The 25,523-nt window shown below is 35.3% G+C and overlaps 1 protein-coding gene across 1 annotated transcript in view; it reads right to left on the reverse strand.

Annotated features, from left to right (window-relative positions):
- LOC115213213 (voltage-dependent T-type calcium channel subunit alpha-1G-like) overlaps positions 1–25,523 on the reverse strand; it is an 865,045-nt gene that overhangs the window by 111,966 nt on the left and 727,556 nt on the right. Inside the window, exons 26-27 of the mRNA XM_036503838.1 lie at positions 18,955–19,044; positions 12,826–13,018 (exon numbers count right to left, since the gene is read on the reverse strand). Of these exons, the coding sequence (XP_036359731.1) occupies positions 12,826–13,018; positions 18,955–19,044 (283 nt within the window). The remainder of the gene's footprint in view (positions 1–12,825; positions 13,019–18,954; positions 19,045–25,523) is intronic.

Consider the following 25,523-nt stretch of genomic DNA (forward strand, 5'->3'; position numbering starts at 1 on the left):
ATGTTGTTGTTACTGTTATTGTAGAATAGCCTATGGTCACCCTGTCACTTTTCCTTAAGTATATCTACAGTAGTGAGAAAGGTAGGTAATCAGAGAATCATTCTACTAAGAGCCTCTATACCCACAAGGAAAAATACATCCTCTGCATTGGTCAGCCTACACTGGTAACCAATGAAAGAGCATATAATACCTAAAAAATGGTGGTGAAATTTTTCAAAAATATCAATTCTCTAGCTGTTTTTATATCTGAAAGTTACATTGAATTAGCTATAATCACCTGAGTAAATAAAGAATATTTTATTAAGTATATAAAAAAAAATATAATTACATTTATTATAAAAATGCAATTATAAATATTAAAGTATAAAATGAAATTGTAATCTGACCTTTCATGAGATACACACACACACACACACACACACACACATACATGCCTATATACACACATAAATGTATATATATATATATATATACATACCCACATACATACCTACATACCTACATGCACACACACATACATATAAATATACACACACACACACACACATATATATATGTATATATACACACACATATACATATACACACACATATATATATACATACATATACACACATTCTTACATACATATATTATTAAAAAATCAGTTTACAACTTCATTTCATAATTTAATATTTATAATTACCTGCCTGTCTGTATCTCTCTTTCTCTCTCTCTTTATCTATCTATCTATCTATCTATCTATCTATCTATCTATCTATCTATCTATCTATCTATCTATCTATCTATCTATCTATCTATCTATCTATTCTATCTATCAATCTATCTGTCTATTAATCAATGTATATATACATACCATATAGAATTATGTGGCATGAGTGGCAAATATATTTATTTAACCATTTGATATCTGTAGGATTACAGCTGTTTCACAACTGTCATCATGTAATAATAATTTCAGTGTATAACAAATTATTTTTCGTGCCTGTACCAATATGCATGCAACACATTGCACTGTACAGTTGCGTATTTACAAATCAATGCAGATATAGAAGGCTAGCTCTTCAGATCACCAGAACATAATGGTTACACTAATGCTTTAACTTTGTAGAGTTTTTTTTATAGTTCTGTATAAGTGTTTTCTTTTTCACTGATCTTTAGCTTTCTCTTGACATCTGCTGGGCAACTGATTTCCACTACTGTACATAATTTCTCTTCTCTGTCCCAAATCACTATGTTTACATTTTATCAAGGTTTTCACTGAGAAGTTCTTACCTTCTTGAGTCATACTGACTTACAAGGGCTGGTTTCCCAGTTTCCATGGCATATATATTCTCCCCCTGGACAGTAGAAAAAAATCTAGCTGTTTTACAAAAGTACATTAAAATGCTTCAGAAATTTGTTCCTTGGCTCTCTGTTTAACCACCACCAATTCCTCAATACTTCCAGTCACAAATTTACATAGAGAAGTTCTAACCACATAAATGGAAGTTCATTAGACTGCTGTTTCATAGGCCTGATCCTGTAAGCCCATGATCAAAGATATCCAGTGATGGCAAATCCATCTTTTTTTTTTCAGGTATTGGGCATCTAAGAATGCATTGTCTAATGTGCGCCTTTATTTTCCTTTTCATCTTTTGTTTAAGTCATTGGACTGCAGCTCTGTAGACACTCTGCCTTGAAGGATTTCTTTTTTAGTTGATCAAAGCAACCCCTAGTACTTATTTTTCATATCCTCTCTGCTGGATATTTGGTGTTAGGAAGGGCATCCAGCTGTAAAAACTGTGCCAAAACAGACACAGAAGTCTGGTGCAGGCTCCTGCCTGGCCAGCTCCTGTCAAACTGTCCAACCCATGCCGGCATGGACAGCAGATTTTAAACAATGATGATGATGATGATGGTATTTATTCAAGTAGTTATTTTTGCCAAACTGCTAAGTTACAGGGATGTAAACAAACTAACACCAGTGTCAAGCAGTGTTTGTGTGTTCAAATGCAAAGACACACACACATATACACATTTATGCACAATGGTCTTCCATGCAATTTCCATCTACCAAATTCACTCACAAGGGTTTGGTCAGCCCAGGGCTATAGCAGAAAAAAACTCACCCAAACTGAGTACTGAACTGAAAACCACATGGTTGTAAAGCAAGTTTCTTAACCACACTGTCATGACTGCGCCTATGATAGTGGATTGATATTTGAGTGAAGTTCAACTTCTACTTCTAGTAACTGAGCAACCATGTAGGGATTCATCATTGAAAATACATGTATTGCTGAATGTGTCACTCAAATGTATAGTCATGCAGTGTATTGGTTACAGCATGCAAGTGTACTGATGAAACATGCAAGTGTACTGGCTTCTGATATTGCTCTGACATTATCACTACAATGATATATATGGTGAAAAGATACACACACACACATATATATATATAGAGAGAGAGCTCCTCCAGTTATTCTCATCATACATCTATATCAGTTATAATATCAACTATATTTGTGGCTGTAAGCAGGATTATTTTTGATCTTCGTAGCTGCCATCTTCATGGTTGGTAAGAAACTATAATCTTTTATGTGAAATATAGATTGGTAGATAGCTAGATAGATAAACAGACGAATAGATAGACAGATAGATTGATGGATATAAATAGAGTGATAGGTAGATAGATATGTAGATAGACAGACAGACAAATAGATAGATAGATATTTAGATAGCTAGTTAGCTAGCTGGGTAGTAAGTGTGTGTGCTGTGTGGTTGAGAAAAAAATAGTGAGAAAGGGAGACAGAGGGAGAGAGAGAGAGAAAGAGAGCGAGAGAGAGAAAGAGAGCGAGAGAGAGAGAGAGTAAAGAGATAGAATAGAAGAAAGAAAGAAATGTGGATGGGGAGAGATCCTTATTTATCTATTTAAGTATTTATTTATATGAATGTAAAGTTTGGTTGACTGGTCTAAGCCACATCTGTAATGTTATGTGTGTGTGTGTGTGTGTGTGTGTGTGTGTGGTGTGTGTGTGTGTGTGGTGTGTGTGTATGTGTATGTGTGTGTATATAGATACATATGTATGTATAGTTATAAGCCGTCTCTGATCACTGACAACAGGAAACAAGGAGTAAGAAAAGAAAAACAAAGAAAATAAATAAGAAAGCACCAAATAAAAATATACAAACGACTAAAAATGATCAAAATGATCAAAAAAAAAAAAAGACAACTACAAACATACCAAATAAAATATCTTTTAGAAATACCAACAAAATTATACCCAGTCTTTCCCCGAACAAACATGATGGTATGAAGAAAAGGCCAGTAAAAGAAAACGTGAACAAAAGACAACAAAAAGCAAAACAAAACAAAAAGATATGTAAGAATGTCTTAAAGACATCAGTCAGAAAATAAAGATAGGATCAAAACAAAGTTAATATTATTAGTGGTAAAATATTTGGTTTCTGTAAACTAAATTCTTGAGAAGTGGTGACCTTGGAGTATTTCAAGAGTAAGAGGCAGGAAACTAGAGTCATGAACTCAGAATGATGTTCTAATAAGGTTTGATAGTCACCTGGTGTAAGTGACTGAACAATTTCTATTTATTTTATTCCACCTCACCGGTCCCTATAATTTGGTTTTTGACAGAGACACATGGTTGCCTCAGACATGGAAGATGATAGCAGTTGATTTGATTAAACCTAGCAGTTGTCAAGTATTTTATTTTATTGAGCCTTCACAGAAAGATGAAAGGCAAAGTCGACTTTGGCAAGATTTGAACACAAAACGTAGAAGTAATAGACTAAAAACTGCAAGGCATTTTGCCAACCCTCCTACTGATTCTGTTAATGTATCATTCTTGAATGAAATACACTAGCAAACGAGGGAGCATCTACATGGTTATTTGATCTGTTAAAAATAATAAATAGATCTTTCACATCTGTGCTTAATCAGAGCTAACTTGGAGTTAAGCAATAATAACCAATGAAACTTGGACTACTGAGGAAGCTGCTTTATAGCCACTAGGCATGCTAGAAAAAGTAGCCAAAACACCCCACAAATTAAACTCTATCATCTTGAGGAAGAGAAAAAACACATTAAATAATACAGTGCCACACATCTCTAAAATGATGATAAAGTCATTACTGGTAAACTTTTAATCATAAGTCTATTCAATCATGATTCATTTGGGTTTAAACAATGACAGCAGCTTCCAGTAGAACCTTTGAAATATCATCATCATTGTTTTAATGTCAATCTTTTATGATTGCATGGGATGGAGGGAATTTGTTGAGGCAGATTTTCTTTTGCCAGATGACCTCTCTGTTACCCACCATCATCTGTTTCCAAATAAGATAATATTTTACCCTAGCCAGATGTGCCTTCATGGAATATTGGAAATGAAAAACATCACTGTACGACAGTGAACATTCATTTATAGCTACCATACAGTCAAGACAACAACAACTCACACAAGCACATGCATACACACACACACACACACACACATATATATATACACACACACACACATATATATATAGTGTACTGTTCCATGATGGTAAGATCCATAAAAATATACTCCATCTGGTGAGAGATAAATATTATTTAATAAACACAATATATGTTTCATGTGCTACTATTAGTTTCATGTGCTGAGAGCATGCCAGACAGTATCTTTTAACATGTCTGGTGTCCTAGCACAATCATCAGACACAGCTAATTGAAGCATTGCTGGCCCCTAACAGGATCCTGATATCAGGCTTCTGGAATGCCGAAGATGTGTTGAGTGCCTTTTGTCCACTTACTTGTATGTGTGTGTGTGTGTGCGTGTGTGTGTATATATATATATATGTATATACATATCTATGTATGTGTATGTGTCTATGTTTGTCCCCCATCATTGCTTGACAGCTAGTGTTGGTATGTTTATGTCCCTTGTAACAAAGTGGTTCAGTAAAAGCACTTGGTTTAGAGGGGAAAAAGAGTATTGGGATTAATTAATTTGGCTGAAAATTCATCGCTGGCCACAGTCTAATGACTGAAACAAGTAAAAGATAAAAGATGAAACTAAAAATGCCAGACATTATTTAAGGAAAGAACATTTAAATTTAAAATAAAAACTTTGTGGTTATATAAATAAGCAAAGAATTCATTTGGTATTAGGGGAAAATATTCAAGTAAACAACTCATTAGTAGGAAAATTACATGGAAAGTGAGAAATTTGAGAATACCATCAATTCAGTTGAACAGACATTTAATTGAAAATATATTTCTCTATTATGGTATGGAGTTTGGTTTGCTATTGTTAATTTTGAAAGATTCTATCAGCAGTATTGAGTCTCAATTACTGCAACTTCTCATAAGGAATTTAAACCTTGAAGAATTTTGCTATATGTATAGCAAGAAATTATTCTCATTAAGACAGTTGATTATAATTTCTATGATATAAGGCTACTCAACTCAATAAATGTCTGATTAAATTCTCAAAGATTCTGTTTATAATGTCAGTCTTTTATCAAAGCTCAATACCTGAATAGAAAGTATTTGAAAAGATTCAAGAAGTGAACTGAAGAGATAGCCATTGAGAATAAATTGCTATATAGCATAGTTTAATATATATAGCTTGCTCTGAATGTAGGACCTGCAGAAGTGGACCTTGCTCTCTCAATTAAGTATTAATTACATATCAAGACTGGCTCAATTATCTACAACTTCTCATCCTAGTCAAAACAAATATTCTAACAGTCAGCAAAGAAAAAATAAAACAAAAAATAAAAAAGTGAGAAAAAAAAAGATAGTGAGTTTGACTTTGATATGTTGAAATTGGAAAATTGCTCCCTAGCTAGTCCTGATCAAGAATAAAAGGAATTGCAGGTTTTCAAATGCTGCTGAGGCTGACTTTGCTTTCCATGTTTTCAGGGTCGATAAAATAACTACCAGTTGAACGCTGGGGGTCAAAATCTTCCCCTCCCTTTGAGATTGATGGCCTTATGCCAAAATTAGAAAGAATATTACATGTAGTTTTATGTTTTTAACCATCATTTCTACTTTTATAGTCTAATGTGTATTTAGTGTCAGAAAAGAAATATATAACTTTTACACTTTTCTCTTTTACTTGCTTCAGTCATTTGACTGCGGCCATGCTAGAGCACTGCCTTTTGTCGAGCAAATCGACCCCAGGACTTATTCTTTGTAAGCCTAGTACTTATTCTATCGGTCTCTTTTGCTGAACCGCTAAGTTATGGGGACGCAAGCACACCAGCATCAGTTGTCAAGCGATGTCGGGGGGGGGGGGGGACAAACACACACACATATGCATATATACGATGAGCTTCTTTCAGTTTCCGTCTACCAAATCCACTCACAAGGCTTTGGTTGGCCCGAGGCTATAGTAGAAGACACTACAAGGTGCCATGCAGTGGGACTGAACCTGGAATTGTGTGGTTGGTAAGCAAGCTTCTTACCACACAGCCACTCCTGCGCCTAAACATATGAATTATTTTTTATCTTTTACTTGTTTTAGTCATTAGACTGCAGCCATGCTGGGGCATCACCATGAAGATCTTTTAGCCAAATGAATCGACCCCAGTGCTTTTTTTTAAGCCTGGTACCAATTCTGGTGGCCATTTTGCGGAACAGCTAAGTTATGGGGACATAAACACACTAATACAAGTTGTCAAGTGGTAATGGAGGACAAACACACACACAAACACACTTCTTCCAGTTTCCATTAACCAAATCCACTCACAAGGCTTTGATTGGCCTGAGGCTACAGCAGAAGACACTTTTACCCAAAGTGCCATGTTGTGGTACTGAACCCAGAACCATGTGGTTGGGAAGCAAGTTTCTTATCAAACAGCCAAGCCTTGAAGTAAATTTTATATTAGCATCATTTTGCTATTTAACTTTTCAAAGGAATGGTGTTTATGTTCCAGGTCAATGGAATAAAAAATAAAGCAAAACAAAAACATTAGTCTGCATGTTTGTCTGGGGTCAAAATAATGAGTTGGCCCAACTATGGTCTTGTGGCCTCATTTCATCCAGTCCACCTGTCTTATTGAATGTATGACATAGTATATAAAAATTCTTTGTTTTCCTTATCTATCTTTAGTAAATAAACAATGAAGTTCAGTATAAAAAATAGAGAGAATGTCTCACGTTTTCAGTGGCCTTGAATCACCCTAACCCTAACATACACACACATACCACATTATAGTTTACATAATTCAGAATCCTTGGATCTAAGAAAGGAAGGAGTGGCTAAAAAATGTTTACCCATTGAAGAGAGCAGATAAACTGGCTGGTACCATATTTACTTCAAAGCACAAATCCTAACTGAAAATGTCTCAACTCAGCACTGCATACAATATCATGCTCATACCAATTTTTGCATCATTAAATGTGTTGAAATTTCTTCATTACAAAAGGTAACCTTTAAACAATAGGAATCCTTAATCCCCTCATAAAACAAACAAACAAACAAAACAGAAACAAGCTGCTTTTGTAGTGTGGTACGATCATGGTTTCATTTTATATTTGCATGAGCAAAATGCCCCGGTCCAATGGACAGTGCTGAGTTGTCAAACATTTAAACCAAATTTTCTCAAAACAACTTGTCCAACTGTCCCATAGGCCACCCCTTTGAGAAACACTGATATAACCTAAATCTGAGACACCAGCAAAAGAAGAAATAAAGATAGACTTTTTTTCTATTCCAAAGAAAAACGATTTTATTCACACAAATATGCTTTATCGATTGCATTCTCACTTGGAATCGATTTTTGTAAATTTTTCAAGACCTGATAACATCGGTATCTACATATCAAATTTGAGTGCAATCGGATGGAGGATGCCCGAGATCCTAGAAGACAGACAGCACGGATTTTATATAAAAGATTGGTCCCTAAGTTATAAAAGCATTTCCAGTCTGGCTGGCCATCATAAAAAAGAAACAAAAAACCTAGGTTTATCAACCCCTGTTCTAGATGGATAAAATAATATAGAAGCAGAAAATTTAAAAGCAATCTATTTAAATTTCTATATTTCTATGTTGAAAGAGAGAAGTGGATGTTTAATTTGAATAGAATAGGCTCTTCTGCCTCCCCTAAATATCTCTCACCCCAATAATAATGTATTGCTTGGTCATATATATATATATATACAAGAATTTTTTGCGCAATAAGATAAAAAAACCAAGGCTGTGTAGATATTAGAGCATTTATAAACAGAAGGTCTTACAGCTGTTTCTAGGATATTTATTAATCATATCCCTTCGTCGGAGATGGTGTGAGAGGATATTTAAGTCATAGTGAGTTTAGATGTGATACAAAATGGAGAGTGAGGTGGAGGAAAGAAAATAGATGCAAGATATGTATGGGTATTGAAGTTGTAAATCCATTTTTTAGGCATAATGGTATATATGCAATATTCCAATATCCTATGAGTAAAGACCAAAAGTCCAACAGAGTTTAAAATGAGTCCATCCAAATATAGAGTTTATAAGCAATGTATATATATATATATACACAGAGTAGATGAAACCATGGCGACTGAAGAAGGGGAATTTTCCTTGTGTTATTTGTCCTGTACTCTATTTTTTCGTTGTTTAAGAAAAATGTCCAGTTCCTTGGTTTTGTGTTTATGTTTTCGTTTCTCATTGTGTTTGACGTTTTTTGGGTGTCCTGTACCCATATATGCATGTATATATACATGTAGAGGTAGGTACGTACATATATGTATGTATATATGCATATGTTTTATTTATTAATTTGTTATATATATATATATATATATATGTTCTACATGTACTTTTATTTAGTGCAAACCTTGTAATTACAAAATAAAAAAAGTATTTTGGAAAGGACTGTTATTATAGCTAGAAGGGAAACAGTTGACATGTCAATGAAATGAATCTTCATGCAGAAAAAGGAAAGAAAAACAAACTATGAGACAAAATAACTGAAGAAAAGTAAACAAAATCCAAATATTGTGAAATCAGAACCTGTGTTGAGGTTGGTTGGTTTATGTAATTCTTTTTTAGCCAGAAGAAAAGTAACTCATCATAGATGATGTTTTGTGATTTTATTCAACATATTCTCCTCTTAGATTCACATAGGCGTAGGAGTGGCTGTGTGGTAAGTAGCTTGCTTACCAACCACATGGTTCTGGGTTCAGTCCCACTGTGTGGCACCTTGGGTAAGTGTCTTCTATTATAGCCTGAGGCCGACCAGAGCCTTGTGAGTGGATTTGGTAGATGGAAACTGAAAGAAGCCCATTGTATATATATATATATATATGTATGCATGTGAGTATGTTTGTGTGTCTATATTTGTCCTCCAACATTGCTTGACAACTGATGCTGGTGTGTTTACGTCCCTGTAACTTAGCGGTTCAGCAAAAGAGTTTGATAGAGTAAGTACTAGGCCTACAAAGAATAAGTCCTGAGGTTGATTTGCTCGACTAAAGGTGGTGCTCCAGCATGGCCACAGTCAAATGACTGAAACAAATAAAAGAGTAAAGAGTACTTATTGCAGCAGTCCTTCAGTTTTTCTAAGCCCTGTAAAAGAAGCAGGCCTTTCGCAATACTCTTTACACCAGGAACTTTTCAGCACCCCTTCATAGATAAATAAAAAATATAAAAATGGTATTGCTTCTTTGATCTTTATATACCTGGCAATAAAATGACAATGAAACTAAAGATGTATCCTGACATCTGATCTACCATATGTGATGGCATATAAAATGCATTCCCCACCCACAAATGTCTTTAAAAAATCACTCCATGTCCTATGTGCAAAGCTGAACTTATATCACATGCTTTAATGCTCTTAAAACTTTGTTTCCTGAATATGCACTGCTAAAACTGGGGTTATCTAATTTGCCCTTGTGTCTTTTATGCCCTCATGATCATGTGATTGTGATCGACCAGAGTATCAGATGTTGTTATACATCGCTGGTCACAATGCATTTTGCACTGTTTTAGCTTTTGAATGATGTCACCCCACTGGCTAGACAAGCAGGCTAACATTCTCCCTTATTGGAAAGCTAATCCATCACAGGGTTACCTATTCACAGCTGAGTGAACTGGAGTAACATGAAATGAAGTGTTTGCTCAAGAACACAATGCACTGCTCAGCCTGGGAATTGAACCCATGATTAAGCAATTGTGAGTGCAACACCCTTAGCTACTAGGCCAAGTGTCTTCACACACACACAAGCACACCTGGCAATAAAATTGGCATGTTAAATGATGAGGAAAGCTGAATATGTGTCCTGGCAAAAATCATGCATAAAAACGTGTTGCTTACAGTTTAATTTCAATAATTGCAAAGGAAAGAAAGAATGAAAAAATATTGAAAGAAGAAACAAAGCTGAAAGGAAAACAAATGTAAGAGAAAGAATCAAAGTAAAACAAAATGAGTGGGAGAGAAAGAAGAAAAAACAAAGAGAAGAAAATGTTAAGAAAGAGAGAGAGACTGAGAGAAAAAGCAACAGTGGAGAGAAAAAGGGAGACATAAGCAAACAAAGAGCAAAAGAGAGAGAGAGAGAGAGAGAGAGAGAGGAGAGAGAGAGAGAGAGAGAGAGAGAGAGAGAAGGAGGATGAGTGGTGCCAATAAAATTCTATCATAGTTAGCTAATAATAATTTTAAAAATTCCAATAGGAAACATGAGATGAAATTAAAATTTAAGAAAGTTGTCTCTTTTTAATTTTAAATGGTGCTAATGTTTGAGAGAATCAATTTATGTATATGCATGTGTGCATGTGTGTCTGCGTGTTGCATGCGTGTGTGTGCTGTTTCCTTCTAAAATCCAATGACTAACACACACACACACACACATACACACACATACATATATATATGAGAGAAAGATGGACGGTTAATGATTGAGAGTTGGGAAGATATTTTATGAAATAGGAGAAATTTAAGAAGAGTGAAGTGGGAGAAATTGGTAAAAGAAAAGGGATGGGTGGCAGAAAGTAAAGAAGATAGATAGATAGATAGATAGATAGATAGATAGTTAGATAGATAGATAGATAGATGGATGGATGGATGGATGGATGGATGGATGGATGGATGGATGAAGAGATAGATAGATAGATAGATAGATAGATGGATGGATGGATGGATGAAGAGATAGATAGATAGATAGATGGATGGATGAATGGATGAAGACATAGATAGATAGATAGATGGATGGATGGATGGATTGATGAAAAGATAGATAGATAGATAGATAGATAGATAGATAGATAGATAGATAGATAGATGGATGGATGGGTGGATGGATGGATGAATGGATGGATGGATGAATGGATGGATAGATGGATGGATGGATGGATGGATGGATGGATGAAGACATAGATAGATAGATAGATGGATGGATGGATGGATGAAGAGATAGATAGATAGATAGATAGATAGATAGATGGATGGATAGATTGATAGATTGATAGAGAGATAGAAATAGAGAGAGAGAGAAAGGGAGAGAGGAGTAAATGGAAGTAGGATAAACAAAATAGAAAAGAGTCTATCAAAAGAAAAAAAAAAAATGAAAACAGCTGAATAAGATGAGATGGTAAGAATCCCAACATCAAAAACACCAAAACTCTTGGTTGCAACAAAATGTGTGTAATGACTGAGATACATAAACTTGGTTTCGGTAAAAAAAAAAAAGGAAAGAAATATTGTTTATTGCAATTAATTATGGTTGTTAGAACCATTAGTAATGCCAAATAAACAGAGAATTGATGGGAAAATGGCACAATATGATGGGAATGGTAAACAGGAATAACATCTGTTGCCATGGAGCAAATGAGTAAGATATAGAAATAACTGTTAATTATACAAACAACTGGATTAGCTAAAAATGTCGGTATTATAGCTAATAGGGCTGTAGGTAGATTGAAACATTATCATTTGCAGACTAATTAGTGAGCTGGAGCTTATGTACTAAAACACACACACTAACATACATGGAGGTGTGTATACATACACACACACATTGCATCAATAAGAAAGTCATATACACATAACAATGGCCTTTATTCCTTTTTTTTTTTGATGTGCAGCATTAAAGTACTGAAGCATATACATACACATTCACTCACAAATATATATATATATTTTATATGCACACAAAGACACACACACACATACATACATACACACATATATATACATACACACATACACACACATATATATATATATAGACGCCATGATAGATCGTTAGCCACTACACACATTTTTTTCTCTCCTTGTTTTTTCTGTGTCTCTTTCTGTATACCACCTGTCTTCGTCTTTTGTTTTTTCGTAAACGCTCCCTATATATATATAACATATATACACTGGTACATGTACAAGGATACCTAAATGTATTTAAGGCTTTTATGGATTCAGTTGTTATTTATCCTTTAATTTGAAATATATTTTTTATGTGAGACTTTCCATTCTTAAATTTATCAAATTTTGACTTTTTCTGTTAATGTGATCAGATTAAAGGAATGATATGATAAATTTAGCTTCCTGGTTTAAGTCTCCTATCAACAAGCTGAAGGCTAGTTTCAGTTATTTAACTCTTGTTTATTATCTGTTTTGTATTTACCAATGTTTCCATTGTCTGTTGCCAGCTTGTAAAGGAGAGATGCTGCAATGCCTAGTGGGCAGTGATGACTGTAAATGAAAAACTATTACTCAGATGTAGATTTTCAACCAGATCTGCTTGGTAGCATTGTTTGTAGCCCATGGCAGAATAGATCAGCTCTAAAGAAAATAAAGTGAAATGACAAAAACAGAATGAAGACTAACTAGAGAGAAATATAAGAATTTCTTCTTACTTTTTTTCTTTTTCTCCATTTTCTGCTTGCGTTTTGCATCTCTTCGTGCTCTCTCCTCTTGTTCTTGGCTTTCACGGCACTTGTGGAAATTTTCAACAACAACACCAACAAACATATTTAATACAAAGAAGCCAACAAGAAGGAGGAAGGAAATGAAATAGAGTAGGCGCCATTCATTGTAGTTTTCTTTTGGCTGAAACGAAATGAGAAGACATATGTTGAATATTTAACTAAATCAGGAAGTTATAAATAAAATATACAAAGACATAAAATGCACAGAGCTACAATAACGTAAATAGAAAGGAAAATATAAATACAGCATAAAACATATGAAAATCCCTGTAAACAAAGCAAATATTTATCTTTAGTAATAGAAGGCACTGAATATGAATCAGCAAAGGCAGAAGAAAGTTTGTTGGTATGTTCTCTCAGCTCCTGCTCAGTTATGATTGAGAAATCCTAGCAGACCCTATGATCAAAGGTATTCCTCCCATGACCATCATGTCTTGTTTAAAACAGTGTATCTAAGACTTTATTACCCAATGTGTCCATTTTGTTATACTTATTGTTAAACAAAGGCAGCGAGCTGGTAGACATTCTGAGTTCAAATTCTGTTGAGGTCGACTTTGCCTCTTATCCTTTCAGGATCTATAAATTAAGTACCAGTGAAATACTAGGGTCGATGTAATTGACTGGTCCCTTCCTGCCAAATTTCCGGCCTTGTGCCTTTAGTAGAAAGGATTATTATTGTTAAGGTAGCAAGCTGGCAGAATTGTTAGCACATCAGATAAAAATATTTAGCAGCATTTTGTCTGTGTATATGTTCTGAGTTCAAATTCAACTGAGGTCAACTTTACCTTTCATCCTTTTTGGGTCGATAAAATGAGTAAGCAGAGGGGTCAATGTAATGGACTAGCCACCTCCCTCAAAATTTCAGGCTTTGTGCCTAGAGTAGAAAAGATTATTATTGTTGTTGTTTTACTGCTGCTTAGCCCACATCCCTCCAGCTTGTCCTGATCTAACAGGCAGACCTATGATCAAAAGCCATGACTGTCCTATCCTTTTTTTTTCTGGTATAGTATACCTGGACCACAATATCCAACATGTGTTTCCTTGTTTGTAAGATGGTTGGGTGTAATTTGAGAGAGATTTACCTGGTATTTCTAGTAGACTGAGTAACCTTATACAAGCTCCTTCATTAGCTTAAGAAGTTTGCTGAGAGTAATGGAATTTGTTTGGTGTCATAAGACTTTTGCTTTTGATTGTTAGTTTAGAAATGCTATGTTGATTTTCACCCTAACCCTTTGTCATGACATTTATGTATGTTGAAAGACTTCTGGTGTCAAACTTGACATTTTGTCAATTATTAATTGAAAAATATGGTCTAATCTTTATGATGGATTAAAGTTTAAAGTCTAAAATTAAAAATTAAAAAATGTTTTATATTTCTTGGTGGTTAGGAATAGATTACGTACTAGTTAATGAAGCTAAAATACAAACTCTTTCTCATTGCTTCTGGTAGAAGATATAAGCTAACTGCATATTAGCTAATATTAAGTGGATATTAGATATATCAAGTGGAAATTAATTAGAATTAGGGTATCATTCAGGAAACAGAACATAGCTTCAGGAAGACACAGACAGATGCTTTAAATATATACAAAAGATAGAAAAAGAATCTCAAATTTATTTCACCATAATTATATGGACATGATCAGGCAGCAATTTTCAACATGTGGCAAGTATTCTTGAAGCACACGTTATTTTTATAAGGTAAATACTCCTTAAAACGTTTTGCACTCTGTCTTTAAATGAAACTGGTGGTTGTTTCTCAACTAAGCTGACATTCCTCATCCAGGAGGGCAATGAATTAGCAGAATTAGAAAAGCTTTGAACAAAATGTCTTGCAGTATTTTCTTGAGATTCTTACATTCTGAGTTCAAGCCCACCAAGGTCACCTTTGTCTTTCTCCATTTCGAGGTTAATAAAATAAGTACCAGTTGAGTACTGGGGTTGATATAATTGGCTTCCTCCTCCCTCCAAAGTTGTTGGCCCTGTACCAAAATTAGGAAAATTATTATTATTATTATTATCATTGCCCTTGCACAGCTTCTAACACTGGAGATGTACTACAGTGTCAGCTGTTCACTACCAGTGAGCTAAGGTAACACCTCTTATTTTTCGTGCACCTTCCAGAGCATTCGAGCGGTTCCAAGCAGTGTTGTTTACTGCAAGTGCTCCACCCTTATTGCAGCCCCTATTTGTTCCACATATTTCTCGAGATTTTTGCTCACTGTTCCCAGGGCTCCGACAATTATTGGTACTACTGCTATCTTTTCCATCAACCACAACTGCTTAACTTCCCAAGCTAACCTGTCATATATCTCCACTTTTCTTTCTTCCTTATTGCATACCTTGTTGTCAGCTGGGCATGCTATATCTATGATCCAGCATAGTTTGTTTTCTTTCTCAATTAAGACTATGTTGGGCTTTCTTTCTCAATTAAGACTATGTCTGGCTATTATTATTATTATTATTATTATTATTATTATCATTATTATTAACAAGTAGTGATATTGCAGAATCTTTAGGGTAATGGCAAAAATGCTTAGCTCTTAGCATTCTGAGTTCAGATTTTCCTGGGGTCAATTTCCTTTTCATCCTTCCAGGATAAAATAAAGAACCAGTCAAGTAGAGGGGTCGATGGTTTCACCCCACTCCTCAAAATTGTTGCTCTTGTGCCAAAATCAGAAACCTTTATTATTGTTGTTGTTGCTTTTTTTGTGTGTTTTCAATAGTTTCATGCAAGTCTTTACAGTACTACCAAGAGTATTTCTCTATCTTTGAGATATATACACCACACATCTTCAGTCTTTGTAGTTAAGATATGCCTTAAAGACATATCTTAACTTCAGGATGGTTGGTTTGGAATCAACTGGATAGCCTAGTTATCCTGTCTAGATATTTCTTTTCATGTAAATTCCATTTTATAACATATCAACTATGGTTTATAATTGAGATGGGTAGTGTATTTATACTGATTGTTTTATTTCTAGTATTGAATTCAGTTTGTAATATTAATATGACTCTTCTGTAGTACTCTCATAGTCCTGAGTATGACTTTAATATACACCCAGTGTAGAGACTTTGGGAGTTCCAGGGTTTTGAGGAGTGTGGAACGATCTCTTGATCACTGTTGTTTCCAGGTCTACTCTGTCCCAGAAGAGTAGCATTTGTCAGAGTCTCAACCATGGGTTAAATAGCATGTAACCACCTGAGTCATAGTATGTTGAAATCATGGGATGCAGCTTTGTGTATGCGAACTATTCCAGCAAATAAATTTATCGAACCTATTGAACTAAATGCTGAGTAGATGAACAGACAACAAGCTATCAATGGCGGGAACCAACCAGTTCAGTTAGCAAACCACTGCTATCATCTGCAGTCATAGCATGTATAGAAGAGATATTTCAGCTGGTGGAAGTCCAATGTAACTAAAACCCTGGCCAGACGTTTATGCTACAGTGCTTAATTGGGACATCTAACATGAAAGAGTTGCACTGATCCAAGCAAGTCAGCCAGTCAGATGATATATGATAATGTAGTAGTCTTATCTAACTTGCTCTTATTTTGCAAGTTTATATTATCAGCTTCATTACTCTGAAGTATTGTGTAAGTAGTTTTGTTCTAATTTTATCCTTTCCATTTCTAAATCTAATTGAATGTTTTCAATTTTAATTGATGTCCCTCTTTTCAGCTCTGGATAATTTGTCTAATCCAATACTAATTTTGATATTACAGCCTAATTCATGCACAGTTCTTAATAAGTTCTCCAGTGGGACATTATCACTTCCAAGTAGGTGTATATCATTAATATAGAGGAGATGATTTATTATATATACTCATGAAGCTGACAGAAGTGTTGAAAAAATATGCTTTGTGGCATTCATTGTGGCTCTTAACATCCTGAATTCAAATGCTGCTAAGGTCTGCTTTTCATCCTTTCAAGAGTAATAAAATAAAGTACTAGCCAAGTACTAGTATCTATGGTATTGATTAAGCCTGCTCCCTTCCAAATTCCTATGGTCTGGGAAGACTGGAAACAAACAACATCATTTGCAATCATCATATGATATCAAAACACAAACACACATTCACACATACATACTCATATAGATAGATATGTATACAACAGATTTCTTTCCGTTTCTGCCTACCATATCCACTCTCAAAGTTTTGGTTGGTTCAGGGCTAAAGAAGAAGACACCCAGGGTGCTATACAGTGGGACTGAACCCAAGATCACACAGTTGGGAAGCAATTTATTAACCACACAGCTATGCCTGCACCTCATTCCAGAGAAATTTTACTACTATTTCTTCTAGGTCCAGAAATAGCACTAAAATTGGCTAGTTTGGATATGATTTACAATGTTTTTGTACGTAGTAACTGGTACTGTTATGTATGTCTCTGCTGATTTAACAGCTATGTGAGTGTTGTTAACTCTCTAGCTTGCCAAATCAATAGTTTTCTCTGGATTTGTAATGTGATGTTCAGATGAAATTATATCAACTGATACATCCAGATTGCTACAGTGAGGTACTAAATACTATTTAATTTCACTTATATCTTCAGTAATTTTATTTGTCAAAATTTAAATCATAATCATTTCAGGGTGCAATGAAAGAATTTGCCTGAAAGCAGATTTCAGAATTACACTATGGACAAAACTTTAATAAGAAAGAGTCAGGAATCGAGTTATTAACGAGTTGCAATAATATAATCACAGACAATGGACATTGTAACATCAACATTAAGGAGAAGATTGCCTAAAGTATTATGATTTATATATTAGAACTATGATAAATACAAACAGTTTTGTCTTCAACCTTTTAATTGTGGTGAAACTGTGTTAATCAAGTTTCAAAATGTGAATGATTTCAACTAAATTTGACCCCAAAGTAATGTAAAAGGCAAAATAAAAGAGGGTCATAGGAAAAATAGAGTTTAAAATTGTTCTGTGATTTTCTTTGTAAATTTGTTTTAGTTCCTTACAATCTACTTAAGCTGTTTGGCAAATGGCAAACATTAAATTTTACAAATTCCTATGCAGTAATTAAAACAATTTTATATTAAGCAGACATTTGGACTAAATATCAAACAGAATAGTATTTCAGTTTGTAGCTTATTTTTCTCCACAGGTATTCCAGGAACACTTTAGCAATTAATTTGATGTAGTCCGATGTTCTTAATACTTAAACAAAGAACTACTGCTACTATTACTACTACTACTACTACAGCCACGACTAAAACAACATTTACCACTACTATTACCATTATTATCTATTCTTTCTTCTCACCTTTAATGTTTAATTTTTCTTCATGTCTGCATGAGTTAGAAAGGTTTCTCTGAGTGATAGTCATCTCAATTATGAAATATATTGATCTGTAGTAATCTTTTGCATACATGTGTACAACAGGAGCAAAATGTTTACAAATATATAGGGTGCCCCAAATTCACATATATAATATCATATAAATTATTTAATATTTCAATAATTCTCTTCTCAGATAATAAATTGTAGAATTTTCGCAAACAGAAAAAAATGTAAGAAAAAATTATAAACTTAAAATAAAAAATGAAATGAAAATTTAATGAAATTTTCTTACATTGTAATTAACTAAAAAACAAATAAATTACAGAAAAAATGTAAAAAAATCACTAGAGGAACTTGTTAATTATTTCACTCTGCCATCTCTCTGGAATCAAATAAAAGAATCGACTGAAACATCAAGCAAAGATTCAGTGGATATTCCCATCACATATTTACTCTCAAAAGAGATTAGAAACTTGATAAATGTTTAACATTTCAGCAATATCTGCCATAGGATGAGCAATGAACATCAAATATAAATTACTTTATGTTATCCCAATCTCTCTTTCTCTCTCTCTCACTCTGTTTTTCTTCCTTTTCCTTTTACATGCTTCTAGAATTAGAATATGGATTATAAAAACATAATTCTCCCCCTCCTCTACACTGAAGTTGTGATAACAATAAACAAGGTATTAAAATATTTGCCCAAAGTGTGAATTATTTATGACCTGAAAATAAAACATTGAGTAATCTTACCTGAAGATCCACACCGACAGCGTCTAAGCCTGTGTACATAATGCTAACCCAGCCATCTTTTGAGGCCAGGACAAACAAAGCCATCAAAGCCTAAAGATAAAAATCAACAGTGTAAAAATTAAAACTGTTTACAAAAAATAAAAAAATAAATAATAAAACAAAAACATTGAAACACAGACACATCAAAAGTAATGTTGTTAAAAATAACAAAAAACAAAACAAACCAAAAAAAAAAACTACTGTTTGAACAGAAGCGTGAAAGTACAAACATAAATAATATGTGTGTATGTGCAAATGAGAGTGTATATGTAAGTGTTTGCGAATATGGTGTTATGAGGTTGCGTATGTGGAAGCATACATGATTTATACATTGATCTGGAGTAGTTGCGTATTTATGTATACACTCAGGCATGTGTTGATAATAATATGCATAAAACAATCATAATCAAACAGAAACATACTGAAAACGAAACAGAGTTCATTTTTTTTTTTTTTTGCTCTATGGCAAATGGCAATAACTCACATGATAGATTTTGACAAATTGCATAAAACTGATGGCATGAACATACATATTTTGTAACATTGCTTATCAGTGTGACGTTGTATGGTTTACTGAATTCTTTGATATGATGTTAAACTGCAAAAAAAAAAAAAACCCCAAAAAAACCAGCAACAAATTTAACTGTACTTACTGACATGCAAATCTAACATATCACAGTGACTTTAGTGTAGGTCATCCTAATAAGTTTAATGCTGCCTTTAATGAATATTAATAGGATGCTAATCATTTACATGTCATCATCGTCACACTCATCATCAATGTCATCCTCCTCATGATCATCGTTATCATAATTGTTGTTAGAATTATCATCATCATTGTCATTATTGTTTTAATGTCCACTTTTCCATGCTTTTATGGGTTGGATGGAATTTATTTATTAAGGCAGATCTTCTACAGCAGGATTCTTTTCCTGTCACCAACTCACCTGTTTCCAGGTAAATCGCTGGACCTGTTTTTACAGGAAATTGGAAATGATTGATACCACTTGTATGGCTGCGACTCCCATTTACAACTAACTAGCATGTGATGTCAAAACAAGGGAACACTAACTCACATGCGCACTTCTATCTATCTATCTATCTATCTATCTATCTATCTATCTATCTATCTATCTCTCATATATATATGTACATGTATGTAAAAGCACCGTCCGCTCGTGGCCGTTTGCCAGCTCTGTCTGGCAACCGTGTCGGTGGCACATAAAAACACCATCCGTTTGTGTCCGTTGCCAGCATCGCCTGGCCCCGTGCTGGTGACACGTAAAAGCACCATCCGTTCATGGCCGTTCGCCAGCTCTGTCTGGCACCTGTGCAGGTGGCACGTAAAAAACACCCACTACACTCGCGGAGTGGTTGGCGTTAGGAAGGGCATCCAGCCGTAGAAACACTGCCAGATCTGACTGGGCCTGACGAAGCCTTCCAGCTTCACAGACCCCAGTTGACCCGTCCAACCCATGCTAGCATGGAAAACGGACGCTAAACGATGATGATGATGATGATGATATATATATATATATGCAATACCTAGCCAAAGATAAAACTCTGTACCTGGCTTTCGTTGACTTGGAGAAAGCCTTTGACAGGCTCCCCTGATCCCTTATCCGGTGGTCAATGAGGAAACTAGGGATAGATGAATGGTTAGTGAGAGTTGTGCGTGCCATGTACAGGGACGCTGTTAGTAAGGTGAGGGTTGGCAATGAATACAGTGAAGAATTCTGGGTAGAGGTTGGGGGTCTACCAAGGCTCAGTCCTCAGCCCCCTCCTATTTATCATAGTCCTCCAGGCAATAACGGAGGAATTCAAGACAGGATGCCCCTGGGAGCTCCTCTATGCTGATGACATTGCCCTAATTGCTGAATCACTATCAGAACTGGAGGAGAAGTTTCAGACGTGGAAGCAAGGATTAGAATCGAAGGGCCTTAGAGTCAACCTAGCTAAAACCAAAGTCCTAATAAGTAGGAAGGTAGACAAATCTCAAACGCCTTCAGGTAGATGGCCCTGTTCGATCTGTAGAAAAGGCGTAGGTAGGAACTCTATAAGATGCACCAAGTGTAAGCTATGGACACATAAGATGTGCAGCAATGTCAAAGGAAGGCTAATTAGGAATATAGTTTTTGTATGTGGCAGATGCTCAGGAGCAATAAACACTGAAAATGTACAGAGACCATCTTCTGCCACATTCCAGGAAGAAAAACTAGAAATAGTTGATCGTTTCCATTACCTAGGTGATCAAGTCAGTAGCGGGGTCGGGTGTGCCGAAAGTGTAATTCCTAGAGTTAGAATAGCCTGGGAAAAGTTCAGAGAGCTCTTACCTCTGCTGGTGACAAAAGGCCTCTCGCTCAGAGTAAAAGGCAGACTGTATGACGCATGTGTACGAACAGCCATGCTATATGGCAGTGAAACATGGGCCGTGACTGCTGAGGATATGCGTAAGCTTGCAAGAAATGAAGCCAGTATGCTCCGATGGATGTGTAATGTCAGTGTTCATACCCGACAGAGTGTAAGTGCCTTGAGAGAAAAGTTGGACCTAAGAAGCATCAGATGTGGTGTGCAAAAGAGACGTCTATGCTGGTAAGAATGGATGAAGATAGTTGTGTGAAAAAGTGCCACACCCTAGCGGTTGAGGGAACCTGTGGAAGAGGTAGACCCAGGAAAACCTGGGACGAGGTGGTAAAGCACGACCTTCGCTCTTTAGGTCTCACCGAGGAAATGACCAGAGACTGAGACCTTTGGAAGTATGCTGTGCGTGAGTAGACCCGGCAGGACAAGTGAGGCCATAACCTGTGGTCCCTACCTGGGACGTAGTCAGTCCACAGGTGCATACCTTCCTTCTTGGGACACATAACTCTACTTGTGAAGATCTGTTGAGGCAAGTTAGAATCCAAAAATCAATCAAAATCGAAATCGATCAACATCAATGGAATTTGTAGTTGTAGTACCAGTGCTGGTGGCACATAAGAGAACCATCCAAACGTGGCCGTAGCCAGCACCGCATCGACTGGCCTCTGTGCTGGTGGCACGAAACAAACACCATCCGATCATGGATGTTGCCAGCCTCGCCTAGCACCTGTGTCGGTGGCACATAAAAAGCACCCACTATACTCACGGAGTGGTTGGCATTAGGAAGGGCATTCAGCTGTAGAAACACTGCCACATCTGACTGGCCTGGTGCAGCCTTTGGGCTTCCCAGACCCCAGTTGAACTCTCCAACCCATTCTAGCATGGAAAGCGGACGTTAAACGACGATGATGATGATGATGATGATGATATATATTTATAAAATGACCATCTCGAAATACAACAATATATATATATATATATATATATATATATATATATATATATATTATATATATATATATATATATATATTATATATATATATATATATATATATATATATATATATGTATACACACACACACACACACACACACACACACACACACACATATATTGTTGTATTTCGAGATGGTCATTTTTTGGGGCCAAATACACGCACACACTAAATACTTGTTCTTCACTAGTTCATTACTGTTCTTATTTTAACTCATGTCTATTGTCTGGAAATCTTTTGTCACACATCTGTGACCTCTTCAGAGACATTTTCGTTTTCGTGTGTGCTCCTGCTCCACTTACTCCATTCTGCTATTTTATGATGTGTATCCTTATGTTCACATGTGTTTGTGTCCATGTTTGTGTGTGTGCATGTGTATGTGTGTGGTTGTGTGTATGTCATTGTTCTTAGCAGCAGTATGGCCTTCCCCGCAACCTCATCCTCTCACCCTATTGTGCTGTTGCTGTCCTAGGACACCAAAATTTGGTACAGTTTCTGTATCTCTCTGTACCAATTTTCAGGTCCTGGACAGCAGCAACAAAACGGAGTGAGAGGATGTGACCAAGGGAAAGGCCATACTGCTGCTAAGAACAATGATACACAGACAAGCATACTCACACACACAGATGCAAATGCATGCGCACATAAGGATACACATCATGGAAGAGCAGAATGGAGTAAGTGTAGCAAGAGCACACATGAAAATGAAAAGTGTCACTGATGAGGTCACAGATGTGTGATGAAAGATTTTTGGACAATGGACATGAGTCAAAATAAGAACAGTAATAAATGAGTGAAGAACAGATATATAGTGCATGTGTTTATGTGGCAAAAATAAAAATGACCATCCCAAAATACAAGAATATTTATTTCAACACACAATTTCACACCAGGAATCTTGTAACACAAACTGATAAACGTATATATATATATATATATATATATATATATACATATATTGGAAAATTCTTGCATTTTAGCAGGGATTTTATATCAAATTTTGGGCAGATTTCTGATTTAAGTACCCCATGTAATGATTATAACTCCTCAACTTTTTAATTTTTGGGAATTCACAGAAAAGTTTTGTGAATTTGTGTTGTTCAATACACAGGAATTCATACGATAATGTAGAAAAAAAGAATTTTTTGGTGCGTGATTTAAGGGCTGTTATTTTTAGCATATCTTACAACCACCTCATACCCTCCTTGTTTGTTTGTAAGTCTGATGTAGTGATGTTTTTCAATATCTTTCCCCCCATAAACACATTTAATGGTCTACTGCTGGGATTGAAGCCAAAAATTTGGACTGTCTGTATTTCAAACTGAATTAAATAAAAAAAAAATTTGAAAAATTAAAAAAAATTTCTTTCCATAGTTGTGTGAATTCCCATGTGTAAAATACAAATTAACAAAAATCTTTTGAAAATTCCAAAAAATACGGGGTACTTAAAGCAGAATTCTGCCAAATTTTGTTTCCCTTTATTGTAACAAATTATTTGATTCTATCTTGTATATTTTATTAAACTAATTTTTACTGATGCTGGCTAACACTCTTTTGCCCAGATTCTAGTGTCTTACTTGATACATACAGACCAACTGTATGGATGCCATAATCATTGGAAATATTTTCCGTTTAATTTAATTTAATTAGTCCCATAGCTGGGAGATGACAACAATGTTTGAACTCAATATAGGTGATCTACCTTTAAGTCATTGCCCAAGTAACTAACAAAGTTTAAGATGAATTTAAAGTTATGTAACATATACAGTCAATTTGATGCTTCACTGAGCTATGAAGAAATTCATTCAGTGGTATGTCATCTCAGATTTATAAGAATGAAAATTTGTGATGGCTATTATAAGTGAAGCAGTTTAGTAGGTAAAAAAGTTAATTCCCAAGTCGTACAGACTCATAAGGCCGGTTTCCCTGTGTTCATGGCATATATATTCCCCACCTGGATGGGTGCCAGTCCATTGCAGGTTTACTCACTTTTGCCAGCTGAGTGGACTGGAGTAACGTGAAATGAAGTGTTTTGCTCAAGAACATGACACATTGCTTGGTCTCGGAATTGAAACCACAATCTTACAATCATGAGTCCAATACCTTAACCACTAAGCCATGCACTTCCACTACAAGTGAAGCAAGTACATTGAAAATAATGTTGTGAACTAATTCCTTCATGGATTTATCTTTGTTCAGTAACAGTCTTTTACAGTACTCCTCTTATGGACTCAAATAGTAAATAAGTCTTAGCAATATAAGTAAATTTTCAAAAATAATAATTGTTGTTGTTATTTAGTCCTGAGTCAGCTTTGATCAAGCAAAAAGACAGTGCTCCAGCATGGCCACAGTCAAATGACTAAAACAAGTAAAAAAAATAAAAGAATAAAAGTATTCCAGCTATGATTGTCTCATCACATATTTTTAAATAGTGTACCTAGGACTGTGAGAGAAAATATATACTTATCTTTATTTTTTTACTTGCTTCAGTCATTTGTTCCCCTAAAACCTTTGAAGGTTTTAGGGGAACAAATCAGCCCCAGTAATTATTTTTCTTTTAAAGTTTGATACTTATTCTCTTAGTATCTCTTGCTGAACTGCTATGTTATGGGGGGAATAAACAAACCAACACTGGTTGTCAAGTGATGGTGGGGACAAACACAAAAACACGCATGCATACACACACACACACACACACACACACACACACACACAACATACATACATATATACATGCACATATATATATTCAACAGGCTTCCTTAGTTTCCATCGACCAAATCCACTCACAAGGTTTTGGCTGGCCTAGGGCTATAGCAGACACTTGTTGAAGGTGTCATGCAGTAGAACTGAACCTGGAATCATGTGGCTGGGAAGGAAACTTCTTACCACACAGCCACATATGTACCTATGAACCATGCATAATGAACTAAAAATTATTTTCATTAAAATTTTATCTTTCTTTTCACAAATTAATTATTAGCTTTAATGATTAATTCTTGATAAGAAAGGCCAAAGGAGATAATTTTGAAATTTGAATTAGGGGTTGTGATGGAGCCTAAGTTTGCTACAGTATAATTTAAGGGAGAATATATTTATCACAATTCAATTACATAAGGGTTTCCTAGGCTTGACGAATCTCTGTCTCATTGATTCATCAGAAATGATTTGG

This window comes from Octopus sinensis, linkage group LG6 (genome assembly GCF_006345805.1).
Source record: "Octopus sinensis linkage group LG6, ASM634580v1, whole genome shotgun sequence".
Classification (NCBI taxonomy): Eukaryota; Metazoa; Mollusca; class Cephalopoda; order Octopoda; family Octopodidae; genus Octopus; species Octopus sinensis.